The 15,366-nt window shown below is 44.8% G+C and overlaps 1 protein-coding gene and 1 non-coding gene across 3 annotated transcripts in view; both read left to right on the top strand.

Annotated features, from left to right (window-relative positions):
- The first annotated feature begins 3,900 nt into the window (after nucleotides 1-3,900).
- Nucleotides 3,901-15,366, top strand: part of BCR (BCR activator of RhoGEF and GTPase) — a 142,313-nt gene continuing 130,847 nt past the window's right edge. The window contains exon 1 of one of the 2 annotated variants that reach the window (XM_005288606.5): nucleotides 3,901-9,113. In XM_005288606.5, the coding sequence (XP_005288663.1) occupies nucleotides 7,598-9,113 (1,516 nt within the window). In that variant the 5' untranslated portion in view covers nucleotides 3,901-7,597. Of the gene's footprint in view, nucleotides 9,114-10,745; nucleotides 10,807-15,366 lie in introns of those variants that run through there. The other variant, XM_065567916.1, reaches the window with a different exon arrangement.
- Nucleotides 13,816-13,932, top strand: LOC112060109 (U6atac minor spliceosomal RNA). The gene has a single exon (XR_002889397.2). It is a non-coding gene; the product is annotated as a U6atac minor spliceosomal RNA (small nuclear RNA).

The following is a 15,366-nucleotide window of genomic DNA, read 5'->3' on the forward strand; positions in this document are numbered from 1 at the left end:
AGCCTCATTTTACAGAAGTGTAAACTCAAGTTCACAATGATAACAGGCCTGGTTTTCAAACTAGCCCCCTATTTTTGTGGGCATAGTGCCTGAAATAATTTGGGCCCTAAAATTTTATATCCCCAGGTTCATTCATGCTTTTTCCTGGCAATTTATTGTTGATGCTGAGGTATGGGCATAACTTGTTACAGACAGAAAACGGTGCCTCTAAAAATGGTTCTAAAATCAGGCCTTAAGTGACCTGCCCTCAGTCACACAATGAGTCAGTGACAAAGCTGGGAAGAAGAATATTTTTTAAATTGCCCTGCAAATGTTGCTTTTATTATTGTTAGACTTGTGTGCAAAAACTCATGGATGCAGTCTCTTCAGCAATGCTATGATATTGCTCTGAAAATCAAATGAGGCAGCTTTCCCACCTTATGTCTATGAAGAGTATGGGTCCTATAAAACCGCACAGTGCCTTGGCCTCAAGGGAAAGTGAGATTTGGTTCCAGAGGGCTCCTCCCTTCCCTTTTCTGTATATTGGGAATACTGAATTTGGAAGAAAACTGCCTTTTGTTTTCTAGTAACAGAAATGACACAGTAACTTGATGTCACTACAATTTTATATCTCTTCTAGCTCCAAGAATCACATTTATAACAGCAGGACAATAAATAGCCTTCAGAAAGAGCCTAATCCATCCCAGTCAGTGATGGATGCTGCAAGGCCTGCCTCGAAAGCCCCATTGAGATTTCCCGAGCACAGAGTCCATTATTAATAATTGATTCTGTAAAAATGAAACTCAGATCATGTTACTATTGATGAATTGCTTAGACAGGGGAACACAAGGAAAGGGTTCCAACTCTCTGAAAAGTAAACACCACTGTTCATTTGTAATTTCTTGGACAGATGTTCATGTCTCTGGCCTAGATTTTAGTTGTGTGTGTTTAATTCTAACAAAAAGCCTAGTTGCTTTGAAGAAGCCTTTTATATAGTGAGTAATATGTCAGGAAAGAGGACAACTGTATCAGTTTTGAATGCAGGCTGTTTGTCGCATTCCTAGATATATTAACTCTGGAACTAGCTGGTGAATCCCCCACAGTACATTTGGCAACAATGCCTGTCTCCTTTGGGGAATTTTGTTGGAGGGAGTGTGGAGAAGGGTGGTGATTGGGGGCCATCCGAAGACAAAGCTAAGGTGCTGGTGTAGTAATTTTTCTCAGAACGAATACCAATGTGATGCCTCTTTTTGTCACAATAAATTGAAGTTAGCGTGCTGATTGCCTATTATTTTAAACAATGAGTATGTGTGTCTTTTAGTCAAAGCCGTAGATGATGGCTCACAGGCCATTCAGCAAACAGCCCTATGGCAAGTGATATTGTTTTTGGCTTTCAGGTTAAGGTCAGGAGCTGTTAGAATAACAATTGGTTTTATTTTTTAGTATCAGTTTTGCCATGTGAGTGAATATTTGAAACTCAGTTTTCCTATTGCCAGTAGGTCATGTCATTCACATCTCTCTTGTTATTTCTCAGCACCTAAAAGACTCAAGCCTGCTGTCCCTATAAGTGCATTGTTCCCAATATAATCATCAGTTGTCTCTTGCATGAGAACTGCAGGGTCAGAACCTTACCGGCTTTTCTGCGGACAGTGCTTCCTACTTTTTCTAGCTCTTTCTTTACCTTCTTCATCACCCGTTTCTCCCCTCATCACCTTCATCCCATGTCTTCTCAGTTTTCTCCTTCATTTTTCTTTATCTCTACAAACAGGAGGATTCTTCATGCCTTTCTCAGAACCGTGGGTCCCTTCAGTTCTTATTCCCATGAATCCCAGGGTCCTTGCTACACTAACCTCTCCTCCTGGCAGTTCATCAGGAGCAGTTGTTGGAGGCATTCCCTCAACCAGGGGCTGAGTGTGCTGCCCTCATGACACTCCCAGTCTCTGCAGGTCTGGGAGCTAGGAAACAAACATGGGACCTACTTAAAGTTTCCCAGAGTGGTTACAACCACATTATAGTCCTTTGCCTTCATGTCTTTCTCTTTTCTGGGGCAGGAGGTTAGGGAAGAGACTTTAATCTTTGAGTGAGTGCTACAAGGATCACTTGGTTGGTCACATAAGAAAGGTGCTACTGCTGTGTGTCAGTTTTCTGCTAATTTGTGCCCTTAGATTGTAAATTATTCGAGGGATTGACTTGAGTGCAGTTTTCCTCTTGTAATGTGCTGTATATCCTTTCAATGCTATGTTACTAAAAACTGGCATGCATCAGTTGGAATACATTGTTCTGTTCATCATTCTGTCTGCCCAACTACTCCCATGCCAGATATGGGAAAGATAAGGGAAAGTTAAGTGTAATAACGTCGTGGGCGGAACAGAAACCATGATGAATTAGATGAGAGAAGAGAGTAAAATATTTCAGTCACCCTGCTCATTCCTTTAGAGGGTTGTGATCAGAGTCCATTTCAGATGTGCACTACAATCCAGTGTGGGTTATTCTCCTTTCTGAGCTACACCCAGAGTTCATTCGAGATAATGGGAATAGATTTATTCACCTCTGTCTCCTCGCAGGCTTTGACTCATTCCAAGAAATACAGAAATCTTCATTCGCAGGATCCTGAGTGGGAATTCTCTCTCTTTCCCGCTCTTGTGCAGAGGTCACATACTGTTAGAAAACATTTTTCATCAATCACAGGCAAATTATAGACTGTATTTTAAAAAAATCCTTGAAAAGGACTCTGCTGTTAGGGTCCCAGTCTCACTTATATTGAACTCCCATTAATTTTATGTTTCAGGATCAGGCCCTTGGTGAGGAGAGAGAGCCACAGCTGTGGGAGGGCCAGTTTGTTAGGAAAAGTAACTGGCTTTTGCCCACAAGAGGGAGCCTCAGGGTCAGTTATGGGTCTTCTTGCCTGAAGCAGAGAAGCCATGTTGTAGTTTATTTTCTGTTACTTTGTCCTCACCCACAACTGTTTCACATTTGGGGACAATATATACCTTTAAGTCAGCGGCACTGCTATGGGTACCCGCATAGCCCCACAGTATGCCAACATTTTTATAGCTGACTTAGAACAACGCTTCCTTAGCTCTTGTCCCCTAATGCCCCTACTTTACTTGCGCTATATTGATGACATCTTCATCATTTGGACCCATGGAAAAGAAGCCCTTGAGGAATTCCACCATGATTTCAATAATTTCCATCCCACCATCAACCTCAGCCTAGATCAATCCACACAAGCGGTCCATTTCCTGGACACTACTGTGCTAATAAGCGATGGGTCACATAAATACCACCCTATATCAGAAACCTACTGACCGCTATACTTACCTACATGCCTCCAGCTTCCATCCAGGACACACTACACGATCCATTGTCTACAGCCAAGCTCTAAGATACAACCGCATTTGCTCCAATCCCTCAGACAGAGACAAGCACCTACAAGATTTCTATCAATCATTCTTAAAACTACAATACCCACCTGCTGAAGTGAAAAAACAGATTGACAGAGCCAGACGAGTACCCAGAAGTCACCTCCTACAAGACAGGCCCAACAAAGAAAATAACAGAACACCACCAGCCGTCACCTTCAGCCCCCAACTAAAACCTCTCCAGTGCATCATCAAAGATCTACAACCTATCCTGAAAGATGATCCCTTACTCTCACAGATCTTGGGAGACAGACCTGTCCTCGCTTACAGACAACCCTCCAACATGAAGCAAATACTCACCAGCAACCACACACCACTGAACAAAAACACTGACCCAGGAACCTATCCTTGCAACAAAGCCCAATGCCAACTCTGTCCACATATCTATTCAAGTGACATCATTATAGGACCTAATCACATCAGCCATGCCATCAGGGGCTCGTTCACCTGCACATCTACCAATGTGATATATGCCATCATGTGCCAGCAATGCCCCTCTGCCATGTACATTGGCCAAACCGGACAGTCTCTACACAAAAGAATTAATGGACACAAATCTGACATCAGGAATCATAACATTCAAAAACCAGTAGGAGAACACTTTAACCTGTCTGGTCACTCAATAACAGACCCGAGGGTGGCAGTTTTGCAGCAGAAAAGCTTCAAAAACAGACTCCAACGAGAAACTGCTGAAGTTGAATTGATATGCAAACTAGATACAATCAACTTAGGCTTGAATAGAGACTGGGAATGGCTGACCCATTACAAACATTGAATCTATCTCCCCATGTAAGTATTCTCACACTTCTTATCAAACTGTCTGTACTGGGCTATCTTGATTATCACTTCAAAAAAATTTTCTCTTACTTAATTGGTCTCTCAGAGTTGGTAAGACAACTCCCACTTCTTCATGCTCTCTGTATGTGTATATATATCTCCTCAATATATGTTCCATTCTATGCATCCGAAGAAGTGGGCTGTAGCCCATGAAAGCTTATGCTCAAATAAATTTTAGTCTCTAAGGTGCCACAAGTACTCCTGTTCTTTTTGCGGATACAGTCTAACACGGCTGCTACTCTGAAACCTTTATTTTCTGTGCCACTAGAGGGGGCATGCTGGCTGCTCTAACTGCTAGTTGCAGGAACAATATCATAACAGTTTTGTATTTGAAAAGTAATATGCACTCAGACCACTGCTATATGCCTGCCATCATAACTTTGCCTTAAAGTTTTGTGTGCCTTTAGAATGGTACTATTTTGAGTAAATAAAGTGCTTATGGGGTGCCCAGAAATCCAGCAGCTACTTCTCATACTCATCCAAATTCCTGATGCAGACACAGAGACCTCACTAGGTATGGAGGCCCAGTTGTTTAATTCCAATACTAATTAGAATTGAATGTATCATACAGAAATTCAGCCTCTGGCTTCAATACTCATCAGAATTCTTGTGTTTTCTCACTCTGTTGGATACACAGCAGAGGGGAGAAAGGGCACGGAAACCTCACCTGCCTGATTCCCATGCACTTTAGGCTATTACACAACATCTTTGTGAAAAATAAAGAGCAAGGGAAACTGAGACTTGAGTAATCTTAAATCAGTGTGTGAATGCAAATGACAAGTTAGATCCAAACTGTATATTTAAAAAAATATAAATGAATGATTATAATATTATGCATATGGCCTTATAAAAACTGCAGTTTACATAAATGTCATTATATGGACTTTTTTTTCCAAATGTAATGTCAATGAAACCTTAACCCTTGATCAATCTATGTCCCACATGTGTTAGAAACCTTGGTACGAGGCCAGGTGGGCATTTTTATGAAGGAAGGGGGAAAGTAAAAGCTCTGTAATAAACAGCAAAAGAAAGAACAGTGCAAGCTGAAGGCACTATTGATCAGTTGCAGAATGCATTTTAGATACATGAAAAGTGAAAGGGTTTTTTGGGCTATTGAACAACATCAGAAATATAAAAGGCTAATCTTAGCTAACTTTGTGGACAGCAGTGCTTTTCATCCTAGGATCTCAAAGCACTTTACAAATATTAATGAATTGAATTAATTGAATGAACAAATTTAATATAATGAATTAAGTCTGATACTTTATGGAACCTTGTTAAAAGCTGATGTAAAGAGCTACCAGCAGAAGTCATAAGAAGTTTCGTTGGTCCTACAAACCAGAGGAACTATTCTACATTGTCATGATCCTATCTACTGCCACTTTATCTCTTAACCACACGCACACACCCAAGCTATATAGCAGTCCTGCAACAAGCCTTGCATCAAACATTAATGAATTAAATCTAACATTACATACATTTTTTTTTTTACAAAACCTCTTCTTATTCACAAGAAAGGGGATAGAAGAGTGAATTCTAGGACTGTCCAGTTGGATTTATGTATATTTTGTAAGATGCTTAGATAGTGATGAATTCTGTAAGTACCTGTGTAAAATAGAATACTCAGCTGTGTGATGCAGGTAAATATTGTCATCATATTACAGGTGGTTAAACTGAGACAGTGAGAAGATAAGGGACTTGTCCAAGGGTGTATGAATCAGTTGCAGAGCTAGGAATAGAATCCAGCTCCCAGACTCCTCCTCTAGCTACCGGTCACCCTTGTTTCAGAGTTGAGGATTGGGCATCCCACCGGGGAGCTTTGGCTTTTGTAATTTTGCAGAACTAAAACGTTAGTCTAGTCATCAATGAAGATCATGCTAGTTTCCGGCCACTAGTTGGCAGATCCATCACAAGTGTCCAGTTTATCAATTAGTTGAGTATTGGGAAACCCTTGCCCTTAGCATAATAGAATATTAGGGTTGGAAGGGACCTCAGGAGGTCATCTAATCTAACCCTGTGCTCAAACCAATCCCCAACTATATATTTTTTTGCCCCAGATCCCTAAATGGCCCCCTCAAGGATTGAACTCACAATGCTGGGTTTAGCAGGCCACTGAGCCATCCCTTCTCCCCCTTTTGAATTTGTGAAGGGCATTGGCCTGTTAGCATGTTCCTATGAAGGTGTATTACAGGTCTGAGTGTGTTATTTGTGGGTATTTGGATGGGAGTGCTGATCTGAGCACAAGTGTGTATGTGTGCACAAGAGCAGATGTGGAGCTGTGTGGGCATGTGTACTTCCTAGGTTTGAGACACACGTGGATGTGTCGGTCATGATACACAGCTATGAATGTAGACATATTTGTGTGTGCTCAAATGCAGATCCGAGTAGTATCAGCTTCTCTGCGCGTGTCCACGTCTGAGCAAGTTTGCGGGGTGTGTGCATCTGTGGGGATGAGGTGGTGTGTGTGTTTAGATGCGAGTATCCGTGTAGGTGTTTGCATGTGCCACAGGGGGCAGCTCCCGCTGAGGAATGCGGGTGTGTTCCCGTGAGAGGGTCTCCTGCCCTGGGAGCCCGCCCCGCTCCTGCAGGGTCTGACCCTGGTAGAGATGAGCGCCCCCCCAAGCCAAGCAGCGCTTCCCCTTTAAGAGGCCCGCTTGGCTTGTCAATCGCAGCGTCCCCTCCCCTTCCTGCAGCGGCTGCGAGTGCGGTTCGCAGAGCCGCCGCCAGAACCTGGGCTGGCGCGATGGGCAGCCGGGAACCGCGGCGGCGGCGCCGGGAGGCTACTCGCCGGGGCTCGGGGCTCGCTGGGACCATGGGATAGCGACGGAGCTGGCGAGGGACAAGCCGCAGCCCTGCCGCCCGTGCCCGGCGGGGCCTGGGAGAGCAGCACAATAGCCCGGGAGGAGGGAGCGAGCGGCGGGGCTCTCCATTGCCCCGCACATCCCAGCCGCTGCCGCTGAGCGCAGCTGCACCAGGTCCTCGGCCCCCCGCCCGGGGCCGCAGGGGGTGGGTGAGACTCACCTTCCCTCCCTCCCTCCCACCTCCGCTCCTTTGTCCACGCTGCCTTGGACGCGCTCCGGCTTGCTGCGTTGGGAGCATTGTTGTCCTCGGGCATGCGGGGGGTGAAGTAGGGGGTGTGTGCGGGACGGGGGGGGGTCGGAAGCCGGAGAGCAGAGGGGACGTTCTCGGACACAGGACCAGCTGGCTTTACCTCCTTGTTTTCCTTCATGCGTGGACTGGGGGAAAGATCCATTCCGTGAGTTAACCCGCCTCTGGCCGTTCTGTAGCTCCATGTGAAATTCAGCTGGCGTCTTCTCTCCACCTCCTGTTCCCCACCGTGATCTTTCCCCGGATGCAAAATGGTGGACCCAGTGGGGTTTGTGGAGGCTTGGAAAGCCCAGTTTGCAGACTCCGAGCCTCCCAAGATGGAGCTGAAATCTGTGGGAGATATCGAGCAGGAGCTGGAGATGTGCAAAGCCTCTATCCGGAGGCTGGAGATGGAGGTCAACAAGGAGAGGTTCCGTATGATTTACCTGCAGACTCTCTTGGCAAAGGAGAAGAAGAGCTACGACCGACAGAGGTGGGGTTTCAAGAGGATTTCCCAGTTGCCTGAAGGGGATGCAGAGCAGCAGAACCAAGACCCACATCATCACCAAACCACCGAGCAAGGCGATCCAGAAAAAAACAAACCCCACCACGGAGAGGAGAAGTTCAAGCCAAGGGTACCTTCTCTGAGGAAGCTGTCCATCCAGAGCGATGGGTCAGATCTGTTGCCCTTGGAGAGCTCCCACCATGGGGAAGGGGAGCAAGACAGGTGTAAATACTACAGTGAAGAGAAACTGAAGAGAGTGGGGGAAGATACGGAGAATCGCTGTGATATGGATGGATCCCCTTCAAAACACAGGCCCTCTTCCACCCGCAGGTTGTTGGGCTCCACTGAGAAAGAGGGGTCCTTTGAGCCTCTCGCTAAGGACAAAGGGAATGCCACCAGTGTGGCAGCACTAAGGTCCAACTTTGAGAGGATTAAAAAGGTTAATTCACATTCTTCTAGTGATAGTAAGGATGCTGCTGAGAAGCCCTTCTATGTGAACATGGAGTACCACCATGAGAAGGGTTTAGTGAAGGTCAATGATAAAGATGTTTCTGATAAAATAAGCTCCCTTGGTAGCCAAGCCATGCAGATGGAACGCAAAAAATCCTTGCACTCCCTCCCTCCTAATGTGGTACCCAGCTTTAATGAGTTCCAGAGGCCGGCCTACCGGGGAAGGTCTTCTGAGAGCAGTTTTGGCTATGATGGAGAATATGAGGATGCTGAACTGAACCCCAGGTTTCTGAAAGACAACCTAATAAATGTTAATGGAGGCAATCGACCACCTTGGCAACCAATGGACTTTCAGCCCTACCAAAGCATCTATGTGGGTGGGATGATGGGGGAAGGAGAAAGCAAAGGACCTGTACTGCGGAATCAGAGTGCCTCTGATCAGGAAAAGCATCTTACTTGGCCTAGGAGGTCTTATTCCCCAAGGAGTTTTGAGGACATTGGGGGAGGGTATACCCCAGATTGTAGTTCTAATGAGAACCTCACATCCAGTGAGGAAGATTTCTCTTCAGGGCAGTCTAGCCACGTTTCCCCCAGCCCCACCACTTACCGCATGTATCGGGAGAAAAGCCGTTCTCCATCCCAAAATTCTCAACAGTCCTTCGACAGCAGCAGCCCACCAACCCCCCAGTCTCAAAAGCGGCACAGGCAACAGCCAGTCATCGTGTCTGAAGCCACTATTGTGGGAGTACGGAAAACAGGACAGATCTGGCCAAATGATGGAGATATGCCATCTGGGAGAGGTCCTCAGGACAGCTGTTTCCATGGAGATGCAGGTGTGTACATCTTGTTTAAACAGGGGGTTGGTTAATTCACATGTTCGTGTCCACATGTGGGGAAGGAAGGGTTCTTGGGGTCGACCACACAAAGGGAGGCAACTGTCTAAAAAGAGAACCATGGCTATAACTCAAAGCTGCCCTGATCTGGGGATGGCCTGATAGGCTAAAATTCAAGCTTGGGGTACTTAGACTTCTTGGAACCAAAGATTTGGTTCCCAGGAAGGCTGACAGCTCTGCATCATTCTGGAGATAATAAATTGGGGTCCATGCAATTTATTTTGTGTATTTAAGACTTTATATAAACCAATGCCTTGAGTGAAACTCCTCTGACCCCTTTTTATAAAGATAGAAGTTTGTCGTAGTGTCTTGGCTAAAATTTCCCTTCCTTCTACTGTTGTGCTGTATAGTGGTTGAACTGCACCCCATAGGTGGCTGCATGTCAGTGATGCTGTAACCTGGCATTGTTACCCCAGGGCTTTTTCTGTTTTCCTGCCCATTGGGTATGGAGAACTCGAACATCATTCTGTCTGCTGTATCATCCTTTAATTATTACTGATCTAAGGGAATGATAATCCAGCCCTTCCCCTGTGTTTTAGAGTGTTTCTAAGTGAGTGAGGTTCATGGGATGTTAGGAAGCCCTAGATGATGCTTTTTTGGAGATTGGTTAGTTTAGCTTTGGCAGACCCAAAATAGAAATGGATTGTTTTGAGAAAGGAGGGGCATGTTTGAACCCATTCCCACATTTGTGTATTCAGGGCTGTATCTGACTGAATTTGATGAAATAAGGAAACACGGTGACCATGTTCAGAGTTGGGTCTGGATGAGGAGAAATTAACAGTTAACTATATTGTTTGATTCAAAGGGGCATGCTGGATTTTATGTAGGCATTTGAACTCCTTGTCATTATGCATTGCAATAGCAGCTAACCTCTTCCTTTGACTCATTTAGCCTTCCAGCCTTTATAGGGAAAGAAGTGAAGTGTTTTTCAGGAGTGAAGAAATCCCTGATAGGTTTAGCAGAGTCCAATCATTCTTTGAGTTTGTATGTAATCTTAATCTCCGTCTCTCTCTTTTTAAGTCAATATTTTAATAAGGGATTAACTCAGATGTCTGCAAACAGGATTGAATTCCTGTAGTAGTGGTGGATTCAAAGCTTTGAAGAGGTTTGTCCATCAAGGATGTTTTCATTATCTCAAGTTGCTCTAGTTCTCAGAGTGAGTGATTTTTTTTTTTTTAAATGGAAGGAGATCTCCCTGCTGCTTGTTGGAGGCATGTATTTGGGTGAGCATTTGGCTGGAAGGTTTCACAGATATAGTTTCAACCCCCATGAAATTGGAGTTCCAGTGTTGTGTTAGTGAAAGGCTGTTCAGTATAAATGTCTATTTACTATAAATGAAAGCTACTTGAGAATTCCAAACCTTGGCACCCTGTCCTTGCAGCGACCCCTTCCTTATCAGATTATATATACATATGTGCTGTCTGTTACATGACTTCTGTGGTCTCCCTTGGTCTTGTGTGTTCTTATGGGATGTAGATGAGAAGCAGAGGGAGGTTGGATCCAATGCTGGCTTAAACTGAGCTGCAGCCATCTGTCTCTGCTCTTTTTGTTTACTGATGCGCTTTAGATGACTGGGGAGCCTCCTAGCTGTTGCAATTTTGCAGAAAGGAACAATGGGGAGAAAACAACAAAGGTAGATAAAGCTTGTTCTCCAAGGCAAATTCTGCCTGCTAGATTGGTCTTCTGGAAAGGCAGTGATCTGATTTTATTTTAAATACTGCTGGATAAGTGAAATACGTTATGTGGGTATCTATGTTAACAAAAGAGCCTGCTGGCATCTGAGATCCCCAAACCAACTGATAGTTTACAGCCCAATGATTTGTTCCTGGTCATGACCAGGTATATTTTTATCTCCCTCCTTTCCCCAGCCTAGGGATAACACAAGCAGCTTTGGTAGGAACCCAGCTCATATGGCTGTTTACGACTGTCTTAACCTGGTAGGTAGTGGTGGCTACTTTCTACTCCGCTACAAAAAAAAAGGTTTCTATGTCCACAAGACAACTACATTTCTTGTTCACTGCTATTCATTTCCACTATCAGTCATTCTGCAGGCATGCTGAATGGGATTTTTCTTATGCTTAGGAAGGTGTATATTTGAGCCTAAGCAAACTGACAGAGTCCTGTCCTCATAAAACGAACACAAAACAAAGGTGTAAGAGGCATCGTGCGATAGTCCCTATCAGGCCATATACGGAACATCCTCCACGCTACATGTTATGAAAGTAGCTCTTTGCTTCAGCCAGCCTTCCCTGCATCTGTGTTTCAGCCACGCCACTACTAGTCCCGCCAGTCTTCCCTGAAGCTGTGTTTGAACAGGACGTGCAGGTCTAGGTCACAGCAGGTTCTGTTCAGCCTTAATGGTAATTAGTGTCAAGTTGGACTTGTTCTACAGTATTTGTCTCCTTCATGCATCCAGATGTCATACATTTTCTGGCTTTACGTTCTGTGGGTGAATCTTTTTTCAGGACTTTGGTTTGTGCTAACAGTGGACTGAAGCAGGTATAGTACAGACATGTGCTATGCAAGCTTCCTCTGTGGGTCTGCCAGTGTAGCATCATGCTGGCCAGCAAACACCTGCTGTTTCAGTCCTAGGCCTCTCGAGCAGAGGCTGCCAGTCAAGCCAAATCATGTGTGTGTTCTATGATGTGGATGGGGACTCGGGTGAGATCACTAAACTCTCTCACTTGGGAGTTAAGCCAAGTTTTAAACCTAGATTTCCAGAAATGAGAGGTGTCTAGAATTCTAATAACAGACACAGGTAGCTGGAACTCAACTCCTTTCTGAATGGCAGTATGGGGGTACTGCTCTGTGAGTGTGGGCCTTCTAATAACTATTTGTAAAATTTCATAAACAACTTTCATCCAACATCTTGCATCCTAGGGTGAATTATGCAACACTTACATGAAATAATTATAATGCAAGTAGAGGGGGGAAAAAAGTTTTAACATAGTTTAAAAGCTATCAAATTTATCACAATGATTTGTATGGAGAATGATGGCATATTTTCTAATGGATTTTATTTCTTTTTTGTCTATCTGCTGTTGCAAAATAACCCCATGGTGCTCCCTGCACCTAATCAAGGGGAAAAAGTAAAGTAGGGACTTCTATGAAATGGAGAGGTCTTGTTGTGACTTTGGTCAGTTCAGTTTTTAAAATAGTCTCACTCTCTCTTTTAGCTACTGATCACACCAAAATTGTAGCTTGTGTTTATATTTCCAGCTCAGCAGGATGTGGAAGTCTGATGGATGCTCGCTCAGTGCTCTGTGAATGAGATGATTTTGCTCTTCAGCATGAGAGCACAGAAACTCCACATCTAGAGGCTGGTTAGTAAGTAGCCTGGGTCCTAAGTGCAGTTTACATTCTCCACAAAGACAGTATTTGTCTAGAAAGCTCTTTCCTGTGAACACCCTTGTGTTGGTGGAGACTTCTGTCCACCTGGGAGAGCTGAATAGTGCTCTCCTCAGAGTTCTGTCAGTGGCACCGCAGTAGGATAGGAGGAGCCAGTGTTGCTCAATATGAAGTGCACAGTTTGGGAATAGGATTTGTATGTCATTTTACTCCATTGGTAGTAAGTTTGTAGATCCCTGGTCAGCTCATTTGCAGGTTTTAATAATACTTATTTTTGTATCTCCGCTAGCACAGAAATGCAGAGTACATGCACTGCTCCAGGAAGAGGCAATCAGGCTATAGATGGAGAAAAGTACTCTGAAATGGATCCATGCAAACAATGCTTGGCTCAAAACTCATATTAGGTCCCTTTGGAACAGAATACCTTTGTAAAGAGCCTGCCCAGTCAGGGACCTAGATTCTTCAGTTACAAATGCCTAGCTAGATAGTCAAGCATCTAAGTCCCTGGTTATTAACAGTATTGGTTTAAAGGTTATTATAGACACCATTTCAGTGTACAGCCGAGACAAAGTACAATATACAGGACAGTGGAGGGAGAGTGTGGTCTAGTGGTTACAACAGGGGATCAGGAGCTAGGTTTCCTAAATTATTTTCCTGACTGTATATCACTTGTCTTCTGTGTGATCTTAGGCAAGTCTCTTGCCCTTGTTATCCCTCAGTTTCCCTGCTAAATTGGGTGCACAGTCAACTTGTGGAACTCCTTGCCTGAGGAGGTTGTGAAGGCTAGGACTATAACAGGGTTTAAAAGAAAACTGGATAAATTCATCGAGGTTAAGTCAATTAATGGCTATTAGCCAGGATGGGTAAGAAATGGTGTCCCTAGCCTCTGTTTGTCAGAGGGTGGTGAGGGACAGCAGGAGAGAGATCACTTGATCATTACCTGTTAAGTTCACTCCCTCTGGGGCACCTGGCATTGGCTACTGTCGGTAGACAGGATACTGTGCTGGATGGACCTTTGGTCTGACCCAGTACGGCCGTTCTTATGTTCTTAATGATGCTTAGCCACCTCACATGGATTTTAGGATGCTGCATTTGGAAAGTGCTTTGGGATCCCACAGCAATGTAAAAAGTGGCTGACAGTGAGGCAGATTCTGTGCCTTTGTCACTCACTGTTTAGAAACAGCATTCTTCTATGAGCAGCTAAAGTGGGATTTAATCTGCTGCACTTTCCTTCTACTCTTGGGAACCTCAAACCTAGGAAATTCCATAAAGTGCATCTCGCCCACCTTCTCTCAAGGAGAGAAAGTTAGCACTCCCCTTGATAAGGATGGAAGAGGTCCTAGTGACCTTTACAACATGCATATGGTTAAGGCATCGCCACTTACTTTGTGGCATCTAACTCTAGCGCTTTTGGCTGCAGCTCCTGGCTGTTGGTCTGTCACTGGCTCGCTCAGTCAAGAATGAGGCTTAGATGTCAAGAATGAGGCTTAGATCTAGTCTCTGACATTTGTCTCTAGTTCATTTTGCTATTTTTTTAAGCCTTTCTCTGTTTTAACCCAGCCCCCACTTTAATCCTTTTCAGTACCAGGCAGTGGATTTTCTAGGCGCACTAAGGACAATACACTGTCTAAATGGCCCCCTCAGTGCTTCCCAGAGATTTTGTTCTTGACATTATCTAGCTGCTTATTATATTGCCCCCTCTTCCTAGAGTGAATGGAACGCCCTCTTCTTCCCCCACCGGCTCTGAGGAAAGAGCTGAAGCTCTTTGCTGATGGCCCTGCTAATGTGACTTAGCATGACCTCTCCTCTTTCCTGTGCACCCTCTTTCTCCCGCAAGTGGATGCAGACCCTCAGTTGTGGCCCTGCACAGTATTCAGAACAGGGAGATGCAGATGAATCTTTTTTTCTCCAACTCGCTGTGGACTCTGGTTTGTTTTGTTTCCAGCTGGGCCTGGCTATACCCAAAGGACAAGCAGGCCGCAAACCAACCAGTATGGTAGTTGTGTCTGTTATGGGGATGCCGGTGTCACCATCCCCCTCTATGACAGCAGAGCACTTTCCTATGGCGTATGATGTATAAGCAGCAGAAGTAGAACTAGCTTCCCCATTGGTGGAGAAGAGAGATGACTAATAATAAACCTGGGGGAGGTGAGGTCACTTGCCTGCCCTGCCTCTGCACTGAATAGCAATCGCCATTCACTGTGCACTTGGCCATGGCTCAAGCTAGTGTTGCCAGCATTTTCCTCCCGCCATTTGACTGAATTAGAACATTTATTTAATGTTCAATGATGTGAATATGTAAAGTGATTGCTTTTCAGACTTACCAGCTCCCTACAGAGAGCACCTCACCATTCCCAGAAATGCAGCCACTCGGGTATAGGTCATGGCAGCTATAGAACAATGCCAGTTAACTACGCCCACGGACGTAAGGCAGGAAGCAAAGATAATAAGAATTTGCCAACGTTGAGAGGTGGGGTGAGGTAATGTCTTTACTTTTGGAATGTGCTGTGCTTGTGGATGACATGCATCGGGGAGATGGATAGATTTCGGGGGTAGGGGTGGGGGGCAAAAGATGCCTTACTCAAGTGAAGTGACAGGAATTATTAAGGGGTCCCAAGTTGAAAGATGGTCAGGATGCTGACCAATGCTCTCCGTTCTTGCAAGAAGTGTTGTGGGGTCTTTAATTATCACTAATAGTCCAAGCTACAGTTTTGAACCTCAGCTGAAAGATAGGTCAGCAAAGAAGCTTTGTGAGCTCGAGACCTGGTAACATGCTTCTGACTTCAGATTCAAGCACTGTGGTGCACTGCAAGTCTAACAGAGTCCTGTCCCTTTTCCCAACCCA

This window comes from Chrysemys picta, chromosome 15 (genome assembly GCF_011386835.1).
Source record: "Chrysemys picta bellii isolate R12L10 chromosome 15, ASM1138683v2, whole genome shotgun sequence".
NCBI lineage: Eukaryota > Metazoa > Chordata > Testudines > Emydidae > Chrysemys > Chrysemys picta.